The sequence below is a fragment of the Bombyx mori genome, chromosome 1 (assembly GCF_030269925.1).
Source record: "Bombyx mori chromosome 1, ASM3026992v2".
Lineage (NCBI taxonomy): Eukaryota > Metazoa > Arthropoda > Insecta > Lepidoptera > Bombycidae > Bombyx > Bombyx mori.
The window spans coordinates 20,260,791-20,288,293 of NC_085107.1; the positions used below are offsets into that span (position 1 = coordinate 20,260,791).

General features: G+C 35.9%; 2 protein-coding genes and 1 long non-coding RNA gene across 3 annotated transcripts in view; all 3 read left to right on the top strand.

Annotated features, from left to right (window-relative positions):
* The window catches only part of LOC101745607 (G-protein-signaling modulator 2), a 58,759-nt gene extending 48,261 nt beyond the window's left edge, over window positions 1–10,498 (top strand). Inside the window, exons 8-10 of the mRNA XM_038011978.2 lie at window positions 1,704–1,899; window positions 3,472–3,609; window positions 5,518–10,498. Of these exons, the coding sequence (XP_037867906.1) occupies window positions 1,704–1,899; window positions 3,472–3,609; window positions 5,518–5,574 (391 nt within the window). The 3' untranslated portion in view covers window positions 5,575–10,498. The remainder of the gene's footprint in view (window positions 1–1,703; window positions 1,900–3,471; window positions 3,610–5,517) is intronic.
* Window positions 10,499–18,502: 8,004 nt separating this feature from the next.
* On the top strand, window positions 18,503–20,228 carry LOC134199657 (uncharacterized). The gene is made up of 2 exons (XR_009974234.1): window positions 18,503–19,373; window positions 19,656–20,228. It is a non-coding gene; the product is annotated as an uncharacterized LOC134199657 (long non-coding RNA).
* A 1,135-nt stretch (window positions 20,229–21,363) lies between these two features.
* The window catches only part of Cycb (Cycle like factor b), a 96,168-nt gene continuing 90,028 nt past the window's right edge, over window positions 21,364–27,503 (top strand). The window contains 1 exon segment of the mRNA NM_001043517.1: window positions 21,364–21,546. Coding sequence (NP_001036982.1) covers window positions 21,503–21,546 — 44 coding nt within the window. The 5' untranslated portion in view covers window positions 21,364–21,502.

Genomic DNA, 27,503 nt, shown 5'->3' on the forward strand with positions numbered 1-27,503 from the left:
CAGTTGTGGCACCATATTCGGATCATCTACAAATGCACTAATTGAATAGAATCGTAATGTTTTATTTTGACTGAATGTACAATCCGCACTCCTTACCGTGCAGACGTTAAAACCTGTTTTATTAGACACTGTCTTGTTGTTATTTTTTCCTTTAAACATTCTCCCGTCTGCACAAGCCCTGACTTTCCAGTCATGATTTTTTTAATTGACGACACCGCTATTCTCCAGTGTTCATCAGATTTAAATTCAAAATACACTTCGAGTCAATATAGCATATTTGTAAGCGTGTCGCAGCCGTATTGCTTGTGACGTTGTCTTGTATAATACTAAACGTTCAAAGATTATATTTAGCATACGCTAATTTTCCATTCACGGCGTCTTTTATACGCAGCTTGTCTTTGTTTCGAGATACTTGTTTTATTATATTTAATAGTCGTGACGCAAAATGAGTGGGAACATTTCCAGATATTTGCCGCAAGCTAATGCAGTTTCTGTGGATAACAAACTTTCCCTAGGATCCCAAGATAGTCATATCAGTCAGACTTCAAAGTAAGCTTAGAAAATTGTATAGACTTATAAAATATTAGATTGTGAGTAAAATAAGAGGTTATATTATTTTACAAGTCTTTGTTCTGAGTATATTCATGTTATTTTGTGTAATGGCCCTTAGAAATGAAGGCCGATATTGTTGTATTACAATGATAACACGCTTGTGAAGGTATATGCTATTTATATTTGTTAGATGCGGTGAAATTGTGTGCAGGACTAATGGATTTTTATTGTTGCGCTTATTAAAACAAAAATACATAAAATCTATCCCTTTCCCGGTTATCGAGTGTTGGAAGAATCAGTGTGGCGCACGTGAACCGCATTGCCGATATTAGTCAACTTAGTACATACGTTCTTTATTAAATTACAACGCCTATGACTTTTGTTCTATTTTTTTCTGTATAGATTTTGTTTCGCTATCGGCGGTACTTAGTTCTTATTAGAGAGTTAAGAAAACTGTCAATACGCGCCTTAACCCTGCTGTATTTTCTAGAATCCGCGAATCGAAGACATGCTCTTTAGGCCACTGTACAGCATAAATTTTCTAATGTTTCAAATACTTTATACCTATTGGACAAGTAAAACTTTAATGGTCCGTAAGTTGAATTAAATAAATTTGAGATTAAACCGTAAATATGTTTTTAATCACAACTAGCGCTATGTTTTTAATTTCCCTTTTTTGTCATTTTTGGCTACCTATATGAAAATACCCTTAGGGGCTAGCCCTGGCTCCACACTGACTGATGGGCTATCACAACTTGTGGGGCTCAACCTGAAAAAACATGCTAACATCTGCCCTAGCAATAGCAGTGCTCCGCTGAATCTACGATCGGAACGAATTTTATGTGCGGAAACAATAACATCCCTCTATCGAGGGTGGCTTCTAGGTACTTGACCTTCGCTGCCCACGGTATAGGGTAACCTAATCTAAAGAGTGATGGAGGGATAGCGTTCCTACGCTTAATATGAAAAAAGATGTCGGGAAGGAATTTATTTTTTATATAAAGTTATATTTAGATTAAACGTAACTTTAAATATGTTTACTACTGCTCGCGTTTGGTAACATTTTATAAAAATGATGACATTGTCAATAGCTTGGTGGTGATTTTTTATGCATTTGCTCGTACGCCAACGTCGTCCAACTGATATTTCAGTTCGAACGAGGCGCTCTTGGACATGATCACCGATCTCCAGTCCGAGCGCATGGACTCCCAGCGCGCCGAGCTGCGCCCGATCAAAAAGAAGCTGTCCAAGGAAATGAAGGGGACCTCGCTACCCGGCCTCCGCACCGCCCGCGTCGCCGGCGCCAAGCCGGAGGACGATTTCCTCGACATGATTGCTCGTGTACAGGTATTTTTTTTTAGAATAATACGATTTTTTTTTTATTGCTTATATGAGTGGACGAGCTCACAGATCACTTGGTGTTAAGTGGTTACTGGAGCTCATAGACATCTATAACGTAAATGCGTCACCCACATTGAGATATAAGTTCTAAGGTCTCAAGGATAGTTACAGCGGCTGCCACACCCTTCAAACCGAAACGCATTACTGCTTCACGGCAGAAATAGACAAGGTGGTGATACCTACTCGCGCGGAATCGCAAGAGGTCCTACCACCAGTAGTTACGCATATTATAATTATGCGGGTTTGATTTTTATTACACGATGTTATTCCTTCACCGTGGAAGTCAATCGTGAACATTTGTTGAGTACGTATTTCATTAGTTGAGTACGTATTTCATTAGTTGAGTACGTATTTCATTAGAAAAATTGGTACCCGCCTGCGGGATTCGAACACCGGAGCATCACTTCAACACGAATACACCGGACGTCTTATCCTTTAGGCCACGACGACTTCAAATTAATTAACTTCAAGTCTATCTTTGGTAGATCGTGTTGTAGGCCTGCACAGGTAATTACAACCGTCTCTGCTATAAAAATCGCGCGCTCTGCAATTAAATGCGTTTAAACTGTAATATAGTTGTTATTCTATTATAATAGTGACTTTAAATGCATGTAGGATGTTTCTACGGTAATTATAAAAGCGTTAACGATATAAGACTACTTCATGATGAACATACGAATGTAGCCACGTGCTGCCGTGCTCCTACTCCGTATATTGCTCAGGAATAGGAAATACTTTTTTTAGATGAAAAGTATCCTGTGTCCTTTACTGTACTCCGGACAACATGTAGGCAAAAGTTCATGATGAGTGGTTGTGTAATTAAAATATGGAAGCGGAACAAACAAATTCACCACGACAAGTAAATAATATTCAAATGGATATGGATAGAAGGCATTTGTGAATCTATGAGAAACGATAAGAGAAACTGAATATTAGTATAGTCTTGGAATCGCTTTTATAACAATTGGAGTTCGCACCCCGCATTCATGACATTCACAAAGGGTCTATGGGTTTCGGTGGTCCTCTGAACTTCTCTGCCCATGTATCCCAAAGCTTAATAATTTAATAACACCATAAATATGATTTCAGCTACATCAGCTTGTCTGGTTGGCCGTCATTAGTAATATGTTTAGTTCGATGGGCGACGTTGCTGCCATTTTAATACAAATGCCCCACTTGCCTTCATGGATATTCTATGGTTAATATGAAAATATATGCAGTATGTTTAAAGGAGATTTTTACTGGTGGTAGGACGTCTTGTGAGTCCACCACCCTGCCTATTTCTGCCGTGAAGCAGCAATGTGTTTCGGTTTGAAGGGTGGGGCAGCCGTTGCAACAATACTGAGACCTTACAACCTATATCTCAAGATGGGTGGCGCAATTACGTTGTAAATGTCTATGGGCTTCAGTAACCACTTAACACCAGGGGGCTGTGAGCTCGTCCACCCATCTAAGCAACAAACAAATAAAATAAAGATACAATTCTGAAATGTGCGACGATGTTTATTTAATTCTCAGGGCACCCGGCTCGACGATCAACGGACCGAGATGCCTCGTCCCAAGGCCGACCCTCGTCCCAAGACCGTGCCCGATGACGATTTCTTCGCTCTGATCATGAGGGCCCAGTCTGGACGTATGGAGGACCAACGAGCTGCCGTAATATATAATTTAATTTTAGTGAACTCGATAGCCAATCTGACGTGTTTCTACTGCAAGAATCACATGAACCGATAGCCGATGTTTCAATGCAATGGACGGTCCGATTTTATGTTTGAAAGAGGCTATAATAGGCAGTACATCTTTGTGCAATATCAACAATCTTATTCAACAAAGTAAAAATATTAAGGTTTTTTTTAATGTTGATAAATCATTTATTACCCTAATATTAACAAAAGAAATTAAGAAAGTATGATCGTTTAATATTTGCTACACATTGGCTATTTGTTAAAAAAAAGTTGTATAGTCTAATGACTGTTATCATTTCAGTCCACTTAGGCATATTGGATTTAAACGGAGTAAAGTATAAAAAATCAGTATGTAAATTTACAACAGATTAGGGTTTTTTTCAAAATTCTATAGTTACTTAAATAATCAAGTTTGTAATAAAAGCCGAAAAATAATATATATATATATATATTGTAAATGTACTTAACACTTCATAAACATCACTACGGCGTCATTTTGGCAACATTATTACGTTTTAACAATATCTTTTAACATCGGGATAGTGTGTAATAAACATGATAAGAGTTACACTTGAAACTAAACCAAAAAAATACTGATAACAGCACGTTTAATGCGACAAATAGTGTTTTGTGTTAAGAGTCTATTTGTATACACTTCACACCCGAAATGTTATAACGTGATTATATCTAATATAATGACTTCATGTACAATGCCCTGTAGTATCCTGAGGAATTCTTGAAAAATAGTACATAATAAATGCGTAAAAATAATAGTTCAAATCTAATTTTATGAAATTCCTATCTGATTACGGTCTATTTAATTAAAGAAAAATAAATTAAATTAAAAAAAGAATTTTGCTCTAATTAAGTTGTACACAGATAGACAGATATAGATCAAGTTACAATCGTTAACACATCGTATTCCACTAGAAGGGATAGTATATGTCGGCACAACGTTACTATTTGGTTAATCAAAAATGGTTGAAATTAATTGATTCCTTGATCTGAGCTACCCCCACTTTTTACTATAAATACGAGTGACTATTGTCGCACAAAGCACACGTCATTACGGATCCTCCCGATCCACTAACGGTGCTTTTAGGTACCTCAAGCACCGGTCATCGTTTTGTCGAACCCGTCGCTCGATGAGTAAATTAGCCCACAGACACAGCTCAATGAGTTTCTCGCCGGATCTTCTCAGTGGGTCGCGTTTCCGATCCGGTGGTAGATTCTGCGAAGCACGGCTCTTGCTACGGTTCGTGTTAGCAACGTCGTTAGGTTTGAGCTCCGTGAGCTCACCTACTAGCTCGACAAATCTAGAATAATCCCTCGTTACTAGGTTACTAGAATAGGTAGGGAAATAAAAACGCACAAAACACTCCGGCTCGAGCAGTCGAATGGAGCAGAGCTCTCCGTTGTCATCGTTATACACTTGTAATGTAATATGTATATGGAATTCATTGGAAAACTGATTTTTAATTACTGTCACTATGGAAGGCAACGATAATGATGAAGAGAATTTTAAAAACGCCATGGAAGCAGCCTTTCTCTCATCTATACTAATATTATAAAGAGGAAAGATTTGTTTGTTTGTTTGTTTCGAATAGGCTCCGAAACTACTGGACCGATTTGAAAAATTATTTTTCCATTAGAAGCCGACATTGTCCCTGATGAACATAGGCTACTTTTTTTTAATTTTTTTTTTTTTTGTTTCATGTGTGTTTTAATGTTTCCGAAGCGAAGCGAGGGCGGGTCGCTAGTATATTATAATTTAAGAAATCCAAAAAAAAACGATACATAAGAGATGCGCATTTCACCATCGAGCCGCGAAACTATCATAATGGGCTTAATTATAAATTTATGTTTCTAAAAATTTCAGATTCCGAAGCCGGCCGAGAACCGACAGAGCAAGCCGGCCCCCAAGCCGCGTAAATAGCTATTGCACCACGAAGTGCTCATCTAAAGAGCACAAAGTTGATTCGATCGGACGCCGCCGCAGAAACACTGAGAACCATCCATCATAATCAGGACAACATCGAGCGGCGCAACCACGATTCGAACAACTAGAGTTGGCATTGACCAACCAACCAACCAAGCAAATAAATCGTCTTCTCGCATTAAAACTGTATTATCTCAAAACTTACTAATATTACAGGAGAGTGTTTTAAAGGTTTAAAATGTTATATTTATAATATTAATCATATTTGCAACATTTATTTTTTTATTTTTTACCAGTTAAATTTAACTATCTCTTAAAGTAAGATAAAATTATGTATTAATTTTGTTAATAGTAGTCAAAATATAGGCAAAGTAAAAAAAAAACTAAAACTAAACTACGCTATTTGTGAGAAAAATACTGGTGATACTATAGGTTTTCGCATATTAACCAATATTTTTGGAAAATGTACACTTTTAATGCGAAAAGGCGAAATGTCATAAAAGACGCCACGTACGACTTCATTCTGTCTGTTTATCGAACGTTCGATCGTTTGTTACAAATCAGGGTAAAGCTTCTCACGTTAACAAAAAGAGGATTTCATGGTTGTGAATGAGATTATTATTGAGACATTGTGTCTAAATGAGTCAAGGACGTTAGTGTCAGATGTAACAAACGAACGGTCACGATGAACTTGTTTCAAAACATATAATTGTATTTTAGCGCCGTTGCGCATCATGAATGTTGTGTACGTAGTTAGAATTAGTGTTTCAAGTGATTGTTTGGAAAAGTTATAAATTTTTTCGAGGCCTTCGCATTCAAAAATCCCTTCCAAATATATATTGATATAAATAAATACAAATATTGATGTTAGAAAGATATCGCTTAATGTTTTACATTGAGAAGACGGTGGTTTATTAAATTAACCATCTAAAATATTTGGAGAACTTTCTGAGATTAAACACATAACCCAAGTTAGCATAAACCGTAATAAGTTCTTCAACATTATCTGCCTATGACTTTCATTAAAACTTCACAAGCAGGCGCTTTCTCCTATATTCTCGGTGTAAAACATATTTACTATCAAATATAAATAAATAAAATATACATATATATAAGTTCTTACATATTAATGTGTCAAAACATATTTATTAAAAATATGTAACGTATGGTCATACTTGATGTGATCCCGTAGTATGAACTCAAGTGTACGAGTATGTACGAGTGGTATAATGCTACTACATACTGCTGGTATAACAATGTGTTCTCGTACTGTGTTTTATTCTTGGACGCGTCCGAATATCTCGGTGCTTTAACCAATTTAACTCATTATTAAAATATTATAGACTAATAAATGTGTCAAACAAACATATATGTAGCTATATATTATATATATTTTGACGTAAGGGTTTTCAGAGTTATTGATGTGAGCTTAGATAAAATGACAGCATAAACTATAGACAGTAGGGGCTGATTTGCAGAGAGATAACATTTTAAACGTGAAATCTGATTATGTTGTGCAAAATAATATTGTAGGGACGATATCGGATGATAATTAGAAAGATAGTGGCCTCGTTATAACATATTCTCCCGTTATTATCACTACTTATCAAGGAACTGCCCTCAGTAAGTCAGCCATCATGCCAACACTGCTGAAAATTAATTATTGACGTAGTTAGTAAAGAAATCTTGTTGTTAAATGTAAATGTTAGTCGTAAATCAAATTTACTAAGTTGTACGGCACAAAGCCTAGTATATATTATTATTATTATTACCGCTTTACGTTTTGACGGGGGCGCATCATAATTAGCCCGAGAGCCCGTGGGATCTACCTGTATGTATTTGACCAGACCTGAATTTTCGTACATTGAGACCCCTATACCTACCATGCATGAGGTGGGGACTCACTAAGCTCAAAGTGGTCGACGCGCCGAGCGCTCAGGTAGGACAGGTACCGATTTTGACGGATTTTAAATCCATTTGACCACGTCTGCCGTTTTGAAATTTTGAAAATATATGATTATTATTATCGGAAAATAAGAATGGCAGACCATTATCGCGCATTTTACTTTGTGGCAGACCACTTTGAAAATGCTAAATTGCATTGAAAAAGCAAAATTTTGAAAGTAATTGACTAGATCTGCCATTGATTTAATAATATGTTGTTTATTATAGTCTTAAAAACTTATATTGATCACGGCAGACCTCTACATTGCGTACATACATCAACATATAATAAAATCTTAGCTACTACCCGGCCAGATGTATATTATGTTTTCCGTTCACTGTTTTAGAGGAATATAATTTACTTGCGATTTACTTTAGCAATGTATTTACCGAAATTAATATTTTTTTATATTCTTTATACTAAACTTCATTAGTTAGACAATAAAGAAGTGAATTTTTTATGGAATAATTATAAATAATACGGTATAATGCTGATCAAAAAAGAATTCAATTCCTCATTTTTATTTCGTCAAGACAAAATTTAAAAGTGTTAAATCAGTTAAAAAAATATATCATGCATGCATTACATATTATATATATATATATATATATATATATATATATATATATATATATATATATATATATATATATATATATATATATCAATATTCATTCATCATCATCATCATCGGAGTCATCTTTATCGTTAGGCGACTCGTCTTCATCAACCATTGAATCGAATACTGCAAAAATAAAACATAAATTGTAAAATGAACGTAAATTCATCTGAACATGTTCGAGAAAGAATTGTTATCAACTTACCAGGAACATTGGTGATTAAGTCACTCACAAAATATGGAAGTTGGTCACCTTCGAACCCTTTGAAGGCATATATGTTGTCCTGCTCAATCCAACCATACTCCAATGGGTCTAAAGTTGTGAGTTGCTTTTTGTAAGCATTTCTCCAAATAGAAGAAATATAGTGGGCCCTCAAAAGTTGTTGATAAAGCTCACTCTTATGCGGTGGTATTGAGCTTGCCTCAAATTTTTGATTTTTTTTTCTATAATTTTCATTGATGTCTGAATATTTATAGTTGCTAACGAATAGCTGGAACCTTCCATCATCTACATCACTAGATTTTTTGGCATTGTATAGCTGGCAAGTTAAATTTTGAATGATAAAAATGAGGAATTGAATTCTTTTTTGATCAGCATTATACCGTATTATTTATAATTATTCCATAAAAAATTCACTTCTTTATTGTCTAACTAATGAAGTTTAGTATATAGAATATAAAAAAATATTAATTTCGGTAAATACATTGCTAAAGTAAATCGCAAGTAAATTATATTCCTCTAAAACAGTGAACGGAAAACATAATATACATCTGGCCGGGTAGTAGCTAAGATTTTATTATATGTTGATGTATGTACGCAATGTAGAGGTCTGCCGTGATCAATATAAGTTTTTAAGACTATAATAAACAACATATTATTAAATCAATGGCAGATCTAGTCAATTACTTTCAAAATTTTGCATTTTCAATGCAATTTAGCATTTTCAAAGTGGTCTGCCACAAAGTAAAATGCGCGATAATGGTCTGCCATTCTTATTTTCCGATAATAATAATCATATATTTTCAAAATTTCAAAACGGCAGACGTGGTCAAATGGATTTAAAATCCGTCAAAATCGGTACCTGTCCTACCTGAGCGCTCGGCGCGTCGACCACTTTGAGCTTAGTGAGTCCCCACCTCATGCATGGTAGGTATAGGGGTCTCAATGTACGAAAATTCAGGTCTGGTCAAATACATACAGGTAGATCCCACGGGCTCTCGGGCTAAATGTTATTATTGGAAATATTGAGAATATTTAAAACCTGAAATTCAGACAACTATTGTTAGAATCAATCTATAGGTAAAATAGCGATACATGGTTTCGTTATTTATTAATTTCGATTATGCATCTTTTCTGACCTTTAAATTTGATTTTCTAGTTCTGTTTGTTCTTACTGAATATTGACTCAACCTCACATTTAGATAATTAAGTTATTTGACCATTGTTTTGTAACAAGGCCTGTGATTTTGGACTATCAGAAACTGATTATTTTACCTATAAAGTTGTAAATAGCTTTACAACCCTTTTTTGTGTTTTATAAATATCGATTATTTTTACTTTTCTATCGATTTCATCACAATAATATTTTTATATATTTTGGACAGTTTACATATTTTATTGGTACTACTTTTAAGACGATGTATTTTTTGATAATATTATTGTTGTTTTAAGCAAGCCTGTTCTATTTTACATATTACAAGCGATAAATGATTACATCTCTATGTGGTTGTAAATCTTCAGAATGTCCACCGATATTGATGTCATAAATAAAATGGTATTTGTTTTTCTTATAATGTAATCATTGTGTCATTTTAATAGATAGCTATGCACGTAATAAGAATACTGAGGTAATTGCAACTTAAAATCTATATAGAACATAAATGTGTAATCTAAAACATTCCTTTTCGTGGTGAATTGTATTAGTTAATATAATATAATATAAAGTAATTATATATCGATGCAAATGAACGCGATGATGATGCTTTGATGAGAGTAATAAAGTACACGGTTATCGGATGCGACTAATGATTCCTGCTACTCGCGATGATGCTAATGCTGTGCACTTGTCGGTTTTCACAACTGCTCTGTGCTTAGTGCGAATTTTTTAACGTTCTCGATAGCGTAGAAGTTAACTCTAAATTTGTATTGAATTGGAACGCTTGCCTACGTTTGCCGCTAGGGGCGCTGTTCTATTCGCACTAAGCACACTGATCTCATGCGTTACGATGTGTGTCGATATATAAAGCATCTAATGTTATGTATATTCCATTCCATGTGCATTTCAGATATCATAGCCAATGATGTATGTGTCTAAAAGTTGTCAAAAGATCTCCAGTAAATAAATGTGAAAAATATACATCAGCCTTCATCATTTCTTTATCCTTTAATTTTAAGTTCTTTAAACTCGACCTCGTTCTGTCTTCTAAACTGTGTAATAACGCGAGTGTACGACTACTTGAATATTATTTTGATGTCCTTCCCGTAGAGGAAATTCTAGAAAACATGATCCCCAATATTGTTCTTATTGTCATATAAGACAAAGATATCCTGTTCCTTAATGAGTATACAAACGTTGCTTTTTCGTACCTAATCCCTTCCTACCCCCGATGCTAGTGTTGGCTCCACACAGAAGTAGATATAGTACATGCCTATTTCTAACGCGAAGCCAGCGTACAAACAGTACAGCGTAATGGAATCTTGTCAAGATCTTTTCAGGAGTTTAAAAAGCCGTTTAACATGGGAATCATCGCGAGCACAACTACCTATCATACCTAAACATTGGTCGCGAATCACAATACACCCGTGGGATCTTTCAAATCGATGATCGTATACTGCAATTTCTTATTAAATCTATCAATGGGGAACGCGACAGTTATATTTTTCACAATTTCGGTGAAAAGACCAATTTCTCCAACCGCTCTACGATTTTATGTATTAATAATGTTTATTAGTAGGTATCCTAATTCAATTGACAAGGTAGCTCGAGTTTAGTTCTCGACTATGGAATGACCACTGCCGTAGCCAACTAGCTGAAAGTTGAAGTAGTACGGGGCGCAAAACATTCATAACTACGTTTATTAAAAGTAATGATGTAATTTGAACCACGCTATTCTTTCACTTCTCATTCTTTAAACTCATTTTGGTTAGAAACATTTAAAATTTTACCGGCCCAAGATTGGTTGGTAAGGAAACTAACCGTTGCGTGATCCGTGGTCGCATCAATTAACGTATTAACCATCAGCGTTCATCTGGTAAGCGCGTGTACTTGCAACACTCCATATTACTAACTACTTAAGAAAGGAAGTAGGAAATTAGGTAGGTGATGATATTACCCTGTAATAATGCAAGGTATTATTTAAAAAGTAAAACATGGTTATTATGGACATATAATAGGCCATTCATATTCATAGTAGCAGTCATTCACACTGACATGATACATATGTTCTGGTAACAACCGAACAAAATAGATAATTTAAATATTAAAACAAATTAAGACCTACTCTGCTACTTTTGCTCCTCTTAATTTGTTGATATAAAATACTCTTCATACAACGAAAATTGATGTCAGGAAGATTAAAAAACCCAGTGTTTTTACCTGTAGCAGTGGTGAAGCTATTTTTTCATTTGATGACTACTGCTGATGCTGGTAAGTAGGCGTACTTACTTGGAGCTCAAGCGTTGGTTGAATTCGCCGATTTATCGTGTTTTTAATGCGTTTTATGAGCTTAACAGACTAACAGGTATGAATTGGATCACAGTTTACTATCGAAACGCGATCGCGTAACTGTAACTAATAATAGCAAAATGAAATGAAAATCACTGTCGACTTTAATAAACTACCTACTATTGACTGCTGTACGCCTGCGTGCAGCGAATGTCTTCAGCGCTGAAAAAGTAGGTCCAGTGTCATTAAATTTTACCGAAGAAATTTCAATTACTTTTGTTTCTATATATCATTTCACGAGATACAGCCATAAATTAATTAAAAATAAAGTTAAAAAATAAATTTTTCGTCCTTCGTTTTTTTCCCCGCAAATTTTTGTCATTTTCTGCCATCTAGTATGAATAAGAAGCATATCGCACCTGGCTACTTTTAGTTCTTAAAAGACACACAAGATGTCCGTACAATAAATGGTTTGAAGCTGACAAATGTGCATAAATATTATTTGTAATCATTGATATATTATATAAAAACCCAAGATATATACACAGTTTCATACAAAAGTAGCAGCACTCGAAACTGTCCCGAAACACTCACCAATTATATCTACGTAGTTGTAGTTAACTATAAACATATCTTTTGCAAATTCAACTTTACGCGCATTGTTTAAAGTTGCTATTACAAAGCAGTGTACAATAACCAATCAAATTTTACGACCGAAGTTAGCCGGCAGGACAGGACATGGAGTGAAGACGAATATTTGTATATTTTTTTTATTATTTGACATTGAGTTAGTATTTTAAGAGCTAGTTAAATTGTTTTACCTATAATTATACTTTTATCTGAGCGTAAATATGTTTTTGAGTAGGACATGTGTACATCAATCTTTAAATCTTTTCTCTAAAACTTTTAATGCATTCTTAAGTGAAATGGTCTTTTTAACAAGTCTATATAGATTTTTTTTTCCTTAAATTGTTAATAACTTTCTCCTTGCTAATTAGCCTTCTGCGGCATTTGTGGAGTTCACTTTTTCTGTGAACTTTTCGAGGTGTATCCAAAATTGAAAAACTATTCTTTGATTTTGAACACTCAAAGCCAAATATAAGATAAACGGTTGATAGCTACCGCGTACCTGGATCAATTGTTTGAATTAAAACCTATTTTATCGTGTACCGAACAGAATTTGGAGAAATTCTTAGACATATTTGCATCATCTGTTCGGGCTATTAGAAATCTCAACGTCAATGACCTCAGCGACTTTTTGGAACGAAGTTCCTTATCGCGCGTTGTGAAAGGGGGCTAGACGGAAAAAATTCTTACGAAAAGTTGTCACGACACTTTTTAGATCCGTCATTCTGACCAATCAACGTATAGGCGCTTATCGCGTGACATTGCTCGTATCCGATTGGTCCGCGTAATGAGTACAGTTTCTCGAGATAGCGTTTCAACAATAGTAATTTAGTTCATAGTATTGTTTTTTTCTTCTTCATAATGCCGTAATTTATTATTATAACTTAAAAAAAAAATTACAATTCCTTCACTAATTAATCGAAAGGAACTTCGTTCCATCCGGATGTCCCTTGACACCTCTGAAGTTTTTATTTTTGTACACTGGCTTAAAAAAGCTACATTTCGAAACTATTCGCTTATTTGAAACGAATCAGGGTACTAAGGGTATTGAATTGCCGAAATTTAATGAATTGGAATCATTTTTACGTAATCACATAAGAATACTTCAGCGTACTACGCGACCTCACGAGGTCCCGAAAAGATAACCAGAAAGGCATTTAGAAACGTCTTCAAGACCGCTTAGAACGACTCATAGCTATGTAAATACCGCGGCGTTCCCTGCGTCCGTGCCCGCCAAGTCGACTTGTTTTCTGTGCAAATCTTATCATACACAGTTGTATCAGTGTGCTGGGGTTTTGAAATTGTCGCTTACAAATCATTATAATTCTGTTCGCGCAAATAACTTGTGTTTAAACTGCCTTAGTGATAAACATCGCGTTGGTGTGTGTAATAGTAGCCATAGTTGTCGCAAATGTTCGTTGAAGCATCATATCTTGCTTCATTTTGATAAAAATAGTAATATAGTAGCCAATAGAAATACAAGCGCAGGTAATCAACCAATGTATGGTAACTCGTCGCTAGCAGTATCAAGCTCGGAGCACTCGCATGGTCGAACTCACGCTGGCGGCACCACACGTTGTACGACACATCTCGCGCGTCCCGCGTATTCACCCGCGCTTCCCGCCGCTGATGTCGGTGCCGCTCGCACAGACAGCTCCGCAGCTACCAACTCGGACGGCAACACAAATGATGTCACATTATGCTCGCTGTCTTCCGCTCGCCTACAACTGTTTTGCTTGCGACCGCTCGAGTTGTAATGGTTGATACTCATGGCAAACCGCATCTTGTTCGCGCCCTTTTAGATAGCGCCTCACAGAGTAATTTTATTACTCGTGAATGTTGTCAACGCCTTGGATTAAAATATAGTAACCAGCCTACGTACCCCGTAGTCAAGGGCATAGGGGGGTCTACTAAGGACATCCAAGGGTCCGTAAAAATTAAATTTGAATCACGTTTTAGCTCGAATGTTTCATTCGAAATAAACTCGCTGGTTGTAGATAAAGTAACGGAGCAACTTCCTACTGTTTCTGTAGATACCTCGTGTTAACTAACTTTGATAGTTTGCCGTTAGCCGATGATACTTACGCCGTTCCAGGAGCCGTCGATATTTTGATTGGCGCTTCGATTTTCCCGCACCTCCTGCTGCCACGTAGGGTTCAAGGTCATTCGGCGAACCCCGCACCGCACGTTTTAGAAACTGTTCTCGGTTTTGTTATAGTTGAATCCGGACCCGCTCTTATAAATAGTTACTCGACCGTATCATACTGCTGCGCCGTTGAGCCGCCACTGGAGTCCAACGTCCGCCGCTTTTGGGAAATTGAAGAAGTAAATGTTCCGCTGGTTATCCTGATGATAAGACCGCTGAGGATATTTATTGTAGCACGACCACCCGCGATGAAAGTGGTCGTTATATTGTCGCACTCCCATTTAAGGGTGATTGATACCTTTTCGCTTGGTGATTCGCGCCTAATGGCAGAAAAACGGTTTTTTTGCTTAGAGCGTAAGATGATGGCATCTCCGAAGTTGAAACAGGCCTACGACGATGTCGTGAATGAATACGTAGATAAGGGTGTCATCTCACCTGCTCCCGCTGTACTTGATGAGACGCAAAATGGTCCCTCTTATGTCATCCCGCATCATGGTGTCATTAGGGAGGATAAACTCACCACAAAATTGCGTGTTGTTCTAGATGGCAGTGCTAAGACTAGTACTTCTGTTTCTTTAAACGACATCTTGTATTGTGGTAAAAATCTTCAAGGTGACTTGTTTGATATTATCGTCAATTTTCGTTTATTTGTTGTAGCGCTATCTGCAGACATTAGACAAATGTTTCTTTGTATTGGCATTCGGGAATCTGATCGTAGATTCCAAAGATTTTAAATAGGTTTTCCCCACACGAACCATTAAAGGTTTACCAGTTTAACCGCGTTTGTTTCGGACTTAAGTCAAGTCCTTTTCACGCGCTTCGCACTGTGAAGCAGTTAGTTCTTGATGAGGGTGATTCCTACCCCAAGGCAAAAGCTACCATCAATACTGGTCTGTATATGGACGACTTTGCTTATAGTGTAGATAACGAGCTTGAAGCCATCGAAACAGCTACTCAAGTGATAAGCCTAAATGAAGACTGGGCAATTTGACCTTGTTAAGTGGACGAGCAACTTTCAACGTGTTTTGGACTGGATTCCACCATCGCATCGTCTATCGACGGTTAAGGATTTTGATGTCAATGATACACATAAGATTCTCGGCTTGAGCTGGTCTCCCACATCCGATACATTCAGTCTCAAAATTAGTTCGATCCCGCCAACTTGTACCAAACGCACCATATTGTCTTGTGTCGCTCGCATATGGGACATTATGGGTTTTGTAGCACCTGTAGTGTTATACGCGAAGCTTCTTATTAAAGAGCTTTGGCTTTCTCAGTGTGACTGGGATGACATCGCACCAGACAACGCGGCCAGATTATGGGCTCGCTTTAGGGAAGAGCTTTCTTTGCTCGCACAGATAGAAATCCCACGTCATGTAGGTATCTCTCGAGATAGTGTAGTCACAATAGTGGGGTTCGCAGATGCTAGTGAGAAGGCTTATGGAGGAGTGATGTATTTTCACGTTTGCAATGGCGACAATATTACAGTTAGCCTTATTAGTGCGAAATCTAAGGTCTCCCCTCGAAAGGTCGTCTCTCTCGCGCGCCTTGAGCTTTGCGCTTTATTACTATTGACGCGGCTCATTGGTGCCATAGTCAAGGGTTGTAACAGCCGCATTAATATTGATAGAATTGCTGGCTTTTCTGACTCAACCGTGGCTTTGTGTTGGGCTCTTTCTTCTCCCCACCGTTGGGACACATTTGTTGCTAATAGAGTAACAGAAATTCAATCTGATTTATCAACTCAAAATCTATATTACGTCGCTGGAACAGACAATCCTGCCGATTGTCTTTCGCGGGGTTTAACCCCCGCTCAAATATTAGATCATCCGCTCTGGTTTCATGGTCCATCATGGGTACGAGATGCACCCTGTGATTGGCCAGTTAAGCTCTTCAATCCCGCGACTGTCTCTGAACCGCCAGAAGAAAAACGGCACACTCTTGTTACTTCTGCGCCAAGAGAAGACACAGTTATATTATTGTTGGCTAGTCGTGTTTCGTCATGGTCAAAGTTGTTACGTTGCGTGGTATATGTTTGCCGCTTTGCTAAACTGTTACCACAGCAGCAGTACATAGTCGCCTCTGACTTTTATAAGGCAGAGCTTATCGTTTTTCGTGAACTGCAACGAGCGCATTTCGTTTCAGAAATTAATAGCCTAGAGGCTAATAAGCCTTGCAGGCGTCCTTTTCAAAATTTGAAGCCTTTCTTACAGGATGGACTCATCCGAGTAGGTGGTCGTTTGAATCAGTCCAACTTAGGATTTGATCAAAAATACCCCATAGTTTTACCGCGTAAGGGCCACATCCTTGATTTACTGGTCGATTATTATCACAAACTTCACTATTAGATATAAGATATTCGTTAGATTTAGTTTAATATAAATACATAGATATAGATAGATAGATAGATCTTCGCATAGGTGTTTGGTAGGTTAGCTTTTTATTTCTTGAAGGTAACCCTTCAAACTGGGGGGGGAATGGTTGTGCCAGCGTCATAACAGATTTGTAGATAGATGTTTTTATAATAATATGGCAGCTATGGCACTTTTCCCTTCCGCTTCCTCACCCATCCCCCGCGCCCTGGATTGGCTAGTACGAGCGACGCGGACACAGAAAAGAAAAAGAAGAAAAATATGGCGGTTACCTCGCGCGCGCTCCGCATTACAGAAATCGGTTATTTTGTGATTTAATTATTGAGAGGGCCTAAGACTTCATTCTTATACAACATCAGTGTCAGTGTATTACAGTGTCGTGCAAGATAGAAGATACACCAACTGGCTTTTAGCAGCCGTGATTCGGACGACTCCATCGTCTCCGGGTACGGCGTTTTCCTTCACAATTTCCCTCGGGTTGTGTTCCTTTGTTTCTTCCCGCCACGGCCCGAGAAAGTGTCATAGTTAAACAACGCAAATACAGTCCACACTCATTTTTGTAATAGATGACCGTTACAATTTTGGTCTACCAACCGCATAGCGCAACCATGGTTCTAGGTGCTATCTTCATCTCCCGAGATACAATCTTTTGCTTTCGGGCAGGATTTCTTCGAATTCTTTCCTCTCCTGCTTTGACCACCTTTTTCATACGTACACTACGTGGACAGCCAGATCTTTTTCTGTCACAAGCAGAGGAGGTCTCATTGCATCTATTAATAGCCCGGTACACAAACATTTTACTAATACCAAGCGGCTCCATACCTACTTTGTGTAATACAATCACAGCGATTCGGTTCTCTTTATCACCCCACTCCATTTTAATATCGCAAAATATTGTACAATGTATTGGCACCAAAATGAGAAAACTCAATGAGCAATCTTATAAAAATGACAGATTCCAAATTCAAATGTAATATTTTGTTTATTTTTAATTGTAACAGTATTTATGGTCAGACTAGGTATGTATATACTCTTTGTTTACTATCAAACTTTTGGTATTGCTTAAGCTCTGTGGACTTTTTGGCGGGAACGCGAGAAGTGATGTTGTGTGATTTGTTTTATTTGGTCTATTTAGTTTCTTCAGGTTTAAATGCTTAGTAACGGTGGTTTATTAATTATTTAATATCTGTGAAAGTGCACAAATGTGGGAAAATGAAACAAACTCGCTGGACGAAACTTCTTGAGATTCTCCAAAAAGTCCACTGAAAAAGTCTCAGTAAATTACCACTATTTTACTGAGATTATATTTCATCCCATATCATCTCATCTCATTTCATTTCATTTCATCCCAGTAGATTAATGTCTCAAATTAATCATCTTCATTTCATTTCATTTCACTCCATACTATCATTTTTCATAAAAATACGATATAAATTAAAATAAAACATGACTCAAAGGTCTTTGTTACCAGAACATAAAATTCCTTAAAAAAAAGCATAAACTCTGTGGTCCAATTGAGGATAGTAATATTGTTTATCTTTAATATTATTCGTCTACATAGAGTTACTATTCTAACTGGAGTGCTTACTTCGTTTGACATAAAAACTAAAAATATACTTTATGTCTATGGCTTAAAGTTTATTTTTAAATAGCAAAAGATGTAAGGAAAAACGGTCTGAAAAGAGAATGATTATTAAGTGGTGGTGTCCCTCTCGCACATTTTACAAACAAAAAGCAGTGTTGCTAGCTTAGCGGATTTTCCATAAAATCTCGGAATTTGGACCCCCGTCTTAGTTATCAAAAATGGCTTTTAGTGGTTAGTGGATTTTTTAGTAGCTTGGGCGTTGTTGAAAATTATCGAAAAGGTTAAAATCAATCCACTTTACAGGATTTTAAACATTTTATGACAATAATATATCTAAATACATATTATTTAAACGATGTGACTTAAACTTAACTAGAAAATGTTGCGAGAATTTAGAATTTCCATCAACGTCAAAAATTAAATTGGTTCAAAATAAACGTACAAAGTTATGGTGAAATTAGTTTCGGATGATGACAATTTATTAAAATAAATTATATAAGAAGTATTGATTATATGATATATATTGATTTTTAATAGAACATCATATATTAATAAAACTTATTAACAAAAAAATTATTGTTCTATATTAATAAGAACTCTGTTTAATGGAAAATTTAATGGTAGGTACGTAGATTTCTGATGGTTTTCATGTTGAATTTGGTGGGAAGCCAGATTAATTGTTGGCATCACCGAAAAAGAGCTATGAATGGATTAAAAGAAAAATGGCGTCTATTTACGTTTGTAGTGCGAAGTTAAAATGGCACTGATACAGCTTGTGGCTTGTTTTTTTTCGAAAATCGTGAAAGTTTCCGTGTAATCATGGTGAACACTTTTAATGTAAGTGGTTTTAAGCGAGAATCCTCTCCAGTTTGTGGAATATCCTTCCATATGTCAGATTCATTGATAAATTTTTACTAGTGTGAGCATATATTTTTAAAATGTGAGATATTTTGTCTCATTATAATATTTAATACCATTTGTCTTGTAAATTGTACTTAATCTATGTCATATACTAAATTTGAAAAAACAATCGTGAAAACTATAATTTTGCAATGTATTTTTCATATTATAAGAGCCATCACGTGGTATTTTTTGAACTTTTTTTATTGTATTGAATAGCGTCGCACGCAAGCATGTATATCATTTGCCTGACGTTAAGCGAACGAGGAGGATCTTCTAGTAAATATGACGTTGGAATTTCTGGAAAATGTCCTATATAAAGGTCAAACAAGAAGAATCAAGTACTCAAACGCAAGAAATAAAAAATACCCCGAGAAAAGCAAAATTACGACAAGATGTTAAGGTATTGAAACAAAAACTTAAAAGTCGCGAAATAGTGATTGTAAATATAAAGTCGATTTTAGATTTATTAGAGAAAAATGGCGATTTTTAATTGAATTGAAATTTAAATTGCGAAATTTTAATGATACTGATGGTCCACTTAGATATTGATTAAAATAAATTATGTATTTCGTTGAAAAAAAAGAATTTACTTAAAATAGAGGAAATGTTATATTATAAGACTACAGAAAATTAACTGAACTTAATAATAATAATATGTATAACCAATATTTTGTAAATAGAGATCAAGTACTATGTGTATCGTGTTATGTGTATTGACTTGTCATTTAAGAGTTATTTAATTGTCTACATATAACAAATAAATGAATTTCAGTTCATTTCATTTTATTACCCATTGTGTTTTATTTCCTAAAATGTAACTAGTAGACCTAATATACACGTGTCATGAAAATAGCACAGAAGTAAAAATACAAGCAATTTTAAATCAATTAAAGATGTGAATGTAGGAAAAGAGCACCCGATATGCGCAGACCATGTCTGTTCAGTGTCTCACTCAGTGTGTCAAATATTAATTTGCACGGCCCACTTAGCCAGTACATTAAAGTAGGAATTGCGTAATTAAGTTCAACATAATATATTATTTAAGTCGCGGTTGAGTATTCGGACGTTAAACATGAGTTTGTGGAAGTTTAAGTAATAGAACTGAGGTAATGATGTTTATAATAAAACTCAGTGCTAGATTTTCGACAACGCAGCAATTTCCAAAAAAAACCGTCGAAAAAAATCACCATGACGACGAAGCAATGTTTAGAATTGAATTTACATAAATAAAAGGTTGCAAGCACGTGTTTTGTATTTACATAGGGTTACACAGAATTACTTAAGGTAAATTCAAAACTGATGCATGTGTATAATTTTGTCCTATAATTAAATTATATATGGTCACCACATTAGACAAGGACACCGCGACCAAAAAGTATTCTCTTTCGAGACCGATTTCTCGGCATTAGACAGCACTCCAGTTGTAGGTACATATTAACTCCATGTTCGTCTATAATGTAGTCTTAGCGAAATTTGTGATTTTAAAAGTCTTTGACATTATAACCATATTAATGTTCAAACTTATAATTTCAAGTAATTATAATTAGTCGAATTTCAACTACTGTGGGACCACTAGTCTTATTATAATTTGAATAATATAAAACAAAAAAATTTTTGGATAAGATTTCTAATGACTATAAAATTTATAACACGAACGAATTAAAAAAAAATTGTTGATTACATACCTAGTATGTTAGATTTAGGGTAGGTAGTTTAAAGTAGGTAGCTATTTAACGTTTATCATAAAGGGTTCATAAAAGTTAGTTTTTGAAAGATTTTGACATTTCCTACTAATGTTCGCTGTGATGTATGACAGTTATGACACTTGTATGATATGTTGACAGACACGAAAGTAACATCGGATAATTTGGAAATTTATTTTATTTTAATTAATATTTAAAATTCCGTACCATTCAACCGGTTCGTCGGTATTTGTATCTGTAAATCAAAGGGATATTGTGCTTAGATTATCAAAAAACATAACTCGAGTGCTAGTGTTAAAGAGTATTGACTGTTGCGGAACAAGGGCAAATTCGTGAAGTTTCCATGGTCTTATACGAGGAATGGCCGATTTTATCGACGAGGCTAGTACATCACAACGTGGACAGTGAGTATAACTTTAGCTTTTGCGTTGTTTCTATGTTTTAAAATGCTGCAAACAGCTACCAGAGGTCGTCACATTAGAGCACAGATACTGCATTAAAAAGCACAACAATTAAGTATAAAATCTGAAATATGTATCTTTTAATTGTTACTACATCATAATATGTACACAGCAATGTTTAGGCTTTGCAATTGTAACAGATAATATGATTTTAAAACAAATTGCATTGCTTTGTGCAACTTTGCTAAACACTATTTTGAAACCACAATAGTGAAGAGATTGTATCTTGTATATACTGTGATGTAATAACAGAAAAATCATTGCTAGTATGTTATAATACCGAGAGGGCTGGTGGTTGTGGCGCCGACAACCGCCAGTCCGGCGTCCCGAGGGGTAGGATGATGGGAGAGATGTGCTGTTATTATGACTCTTCTCATAGCCACATCATCTAAATTTTAAAATGACACAAGGGAAAATATGTTATGGTTATATTTAAAAAGAAATCCTCATAATGGTAATCAATCTCACAACCCACCTAGTACTGGTTGTTGATTACAGGAGCCGATGGAAATGACAATGTGAATGCTGCCTTGAAGCAAGAGCTTCAAGTCTCAATTGTATAGTTTAATACCTGTCCTACCATTGAGGGCACCTTGCAGTATAGCAAGTCAGAATTTGACTGCTTTTAAAAAAATATATTCATAAAAGATATTTATAATGTTATTTTAATTTTGTAGGTATGTTTTATTACTTATAAATTATTACATAACTGGAAATATAAAGAAAATTATTATTTATAAATGGCCCTGAAGTCATTGCTTTGAAAAAATTTAACCTTGCTGCTGTATATGTGCACACTTACCTGAAATTAAACAATTAAAAACTTATTCTTAATTAATATGAGTATACTTATCGCAGAAAGTATAATGAAAAAAATAAATAACAAAATGCCGTATTGTCAAAATTACAATTTGGAAACCAGATTTTTACAAGGTTTATTTTAAAACAAATTAAAAAAGTAAAACAACTTAAAACAATTATAAATATTTGATGAAAATTTTTCATTTTCGTCCTAGCCATGGCTGCCAGTGTACTTAATAACATTTTAATTTTGAATGAATCAGTCGAGTATTTTTTTTAATTGATCAACTTAAGACAGAAAAAAGTAGTATTGAGATAAACTTTTTTTAAATTTCAAATAAGTAGTTTCTCAAAAAAAATTGAATTAGATGTGTACTTACATTAGTCTGCAATTCCAGCACCATACAGTATGCCTTCAGTCTTCTCATACCACCATTACATTATTTACCTACTTAATAACTGTAATAACTGTGGGAATGTAAAAAAACTGTTATGTATTTAATAATGCAATAAGTCATACAATGTTTGACATTCTATTCTAATTCGTCAGTACTTCTTAGCTTATTTGCAGAGGTACTACTATATTCTGTTATAGTTTCACTTCTATATCGATTACCCTTGAACATTTTTTACAACAACAAGCTTTGGAGCTTGGTCTTCTACTAGTACTACTTTGATACAATCCATTTTTTTAAATACATTTTTTTAACAGTAATGCTTTTCTTCAATGTTATTTTGACTTAAGAGCTATCCCTCCGGGAGCCGTGCTTTTTAGTCCTATGCGAAAATTGCAGAAGGAAGCTCTCGCCGGTCTAGTCTCTCACCACGACGCAAGTCCGTTGACAGTCTGTCCCATATTATGAAAGAAAAGGCTGACCTTCTGATCAAACTCTTCGCCTCGAACTAAGCTATGGATGACGGTGCCACACCACCGAACATCCGCCGGTGTGATAGCTCTATGACGGAGATCTACTGCACACAGTTGCAGACAGGCGGGAGCTCTGGGCCCTAGACGTCCATAAATCGAATGGACCAGATTGCATGGCTGCAGTCCTTTTGAAAGCATGGACCCCTGAGCTGACACCTGCGCTAACGTGTTTTTATCGCCTCTGGTATAGTATTAACAGGATTCCGTTCGAAGGGTGAACGGTCGGAACCATCGATTTATCGCGATAACTTCCTTGCTTTCCAAGGTGATGGACCGAATAATAATTACGCAACTCCTGAAGTATCTTGAGGATCACTAGCTGATCAGTGACCGACAGTACAGTTTCTGTCATGGTCGCTCAGCTGGCGATCTTTTTGTATACTCACAGGTGGGTGGTGAAGTCTTGGAGAGCAAGGGCGAGGATCTCGCTGTAAACCTGGATATCGCGAAGGCTTTTGGCAGGGTCTGGCATTGGGCACTTCTGTCGAACTTACTATCTTACGGAAACTCCGAGAGAGTTTGTAAGTGGATAGCTAGGATCCCCGCTAATCTCAACACCTTATGGGCTTATATGAAGACGTATGCCTTATACCCTGAGCCTTTGCTCGCCCATTTGTTCTGGTGAAACTGGCAAGGCCTCAGGGCCACCAGTAAACCTTCAATCATAAAAAAAACCTTATACACTGAGAACAACTTAACAACTAAAACAAGAAACCAATATTTTACAAGAATAAATTTCAGACATACAACTGAAATGTATCACTTCAGATTTTGCGCTAAACATTTTTTCAATCTATATTGTTTCTGTTTATTATATTCCTGTGATTATTCAACGTTACATACATTTATTTATACGTCATGGTCAGTTGCTTTGAATTTTGTTAGGCATTCATTGGTATGTGCATTTCTGTGAGCATTAACATCCTTGAAACATTAAATATGGATATGGAGCAAAGTGAGGCTATCATCATGAAAAATCAAATGTACTCTTTTTGAAGTGAATAAAGTAGGTGTTCTAAGAGGTACCTACAAATGTTACTAGTGAGATTGATTAGAAATAGATTTCATAATTCGTCAATCACTATAAATATATCAGATGACATCCACACTCGAACTATACAACCTTTGGCTATATATAATATAATTTAGGTACTATAAATATTGCTAAGGCCTAATAAAACTCGAAGGGCTTAATTATTATTAAATAATTATAATTATAAAGTGATCTGGATAACTTCACTGCTTGATACTTACTACCTTCAGCAAATAAAGGCAATATTAGAAATAACTAAACTTGAGACCTTAGAACTTATATCTCAGGGTGGGTGGCGCATTTATGTTGTGGATGTCTATGGGCTCCAGTAACCGCTTAACATCAGGTGGGCTGTAAGCTCGTCCGCCAATCAAAAGCAATAAAAAAAAAACTAAACATAATACCATTTAAAAATATGAAGTTCATTCGATCAGGATTAGACGACGGCCAGTCTTGAACTCTCGTGAAGTCAAGAAAGGATCAATCTTTGTTATGGAACATGGTGTTGTTAAGAGGGCTAACCACCTTCTCTAGAATCGTGATACATACATCGCGGGCGAAGCTTTGAAACCTTTTTCACAAAATTATGGTCTAGTCACTAAAATTGCTAACTAACATTCCTACAAACCGTCATTAAAGCCGCTTAATATCTACGTTCTAACTCTACTGACTTATTGAAAAGCTTTGGTAAACCTTTGAGCAAACGACTGACCGGAAGTAATTGTTTCAAGTAGGTTTTTAATCTTACCACTGTATTTAAAAAAAAATATTATCGATTGAGTACATAGTGTCCAGTGCGTTTCTTATAAGCTGCCACTTTTAAATCGCCGTGATAAAGCGATCGGTGTACTCGTTACGAGCGATGCGACCATACCGGTGTCAAAAACCCGCAGGCGGGTATCAATTCTTTCCATTAAATATAGATCTATATTTAATGGAAAGAATTTAGAATTAGAATCTAGAATTTGGAGTACATATATATAGAGATATATGAAGAGATAACATCGTGTTATAAAAATAAATAACGCGTAGGAATTAAAATATGTAAAAGACAGCTTCCAAATTCAAATGTGAAATATGTATATTTTTTTATAACTAACTCTGTTTAACAACTTTTGTTCGGAACGCGAGATGCTTAGTTTTGTGAATTGTTTTATTTTGTTAATTCAGTGTTTAATTATGGCTTATAAATCGTTTATATTAAAATAAAGCAAAATCCCTAAATGTATTTTCTCAAGTTCTTCCAAAAAGTCCACTGAACTCTCAGTACATACTCGCCATTTTACTGAAAGATTATTTCATTTCATCTCTGCCAGCACCTAATTGGTCCTATCTGATCTTATTTAATTTTATTTAATTCCACTCCATTGGATGGAGGAATAAAATAAAAACATAGTTTATGGCTAGTCTGTGTACATATTACCTAGAAAGTGTTTGTTGCACGGCTGGCAAAGAGTTGCCGATGTGGCACTAAATTGAAATTGCTTACAGGAAATTACTCAATAGCAAAGTTTTTGTTGTAAAATAATAGTAATCGTTTATATTTATATACGACAAGCCGTTTTCTTAGTCATAGAGCGTACCGAATTTGTGATTTCGTCTACGATTGCCCGAAAACCTTAAAAATCTTTTTCGGAATATAGTCGTCTCAACATGATATGAATCTCATAAAAAAAACTGGTTCTGCGGTGGCTTGTAACTTCCGCAATTATTAAAATCGGCGTACCATTTTAATTTTACAATTAGTTGATGATTAAAACACGAAAATTGATGTGTCTGTGCTTTACAAAATTCAAATGTACGTAAGTGTACGGTATTCGTGACGTAAGTACGCTGTTGTAATACTTTAAAAAAAAACATTAATATTCACGTAAACATAAGACACTTTTTGTAATTTGTCGCAAGATAGAACCCTTATTGTAGAATATTATGTCGTGCGCTGCGTCATCTACAATTTCAGATACAATAAGAATCTGATGTCACCACATATTTTGTAAAAAATCAAGTACTGAATTTATTGCTGGTCTCTCGTTTCAGTGGTCAAATTGCATTCCGAATCATATTAAAGTTATAACTGTTTAGAAGCGCCCTTATTTTTTATTCAGTCATTACTTTTTGAATCACAAATGTTCCTCTCGCTCATTGAAGTCGTCTTAGCTTAAAGGGTAATAAATAACACGCCCAGTGCAATCGTATGGACACATGCCATTTTTGCAATGATTTATGTATTTAACACATGTTCACGAATAACATCGTGTAGTAGTGTTGCGCTTTTCATCGCAAAATTATCATTTGTGTAATTACTGGTGGTAGGACGTTTAATGAGTTCGCACGGGTAGGTACTACCGCCCTGCCTATTTCTGCCATGAAGCAGTAATGCGTTTGGGTCTGAAGGATGGGGCAGCCGTTATACTGCAAAAGCTGAGACGTAAAACTCATGTCTCAAGGTGGGTGGCGGCATTTACGTTGTAGATGTCTATGGGCTCCGGTAACCACATAACACCAGGTGGGCCGTGAGCTCATCCATCCATACAAGCAATAAAAAAAAAGTTTTGGCCACCGGTCCGAAAAAAAGGGCACTTTGTGGTTCGCAATGCCGATTTCTGTCCCCGAAGCAGTAATGCGTTCCGCTTTTAAGAGTAGGGGCCACCGTTGTGTTATAAAACTAAGACTTACAATTCATGTCTTAAGGTGGAATTTACGTTTTTGATGTCTATGGCCTCCGGTATACACTTGAATGGGCTGTGAGCTTAGCGGTGCGCATTGACATCACCACAGGAATGCCGCCTTGAGACATGTGGTCTGATTGTCTGGTATAACGGCTGTCCCGTTTAATATTTCAATTATCCGGAAAACAGCAGTATATTTTTTTCAATAACATACGTACGTTCTGCCCTTTGACTTACACTGCATATTTGAAAAGTTTCAAGTTCCTGTCAAGATCGCAATGGGACGTCCCGGATATCTGTATTGGGTACTCTTATCATAGTAATCGATGTTAGTCGAAACAATGGAAAATGCTTTTTGTGAACATTGCGCTACCGAAGCAACAACTCGTATTATGTATATCGTTATAAAATGAAAACACTTTAAACTAAGTCTAAGTGCAACACACGCATGTATAATGTATACATGCGG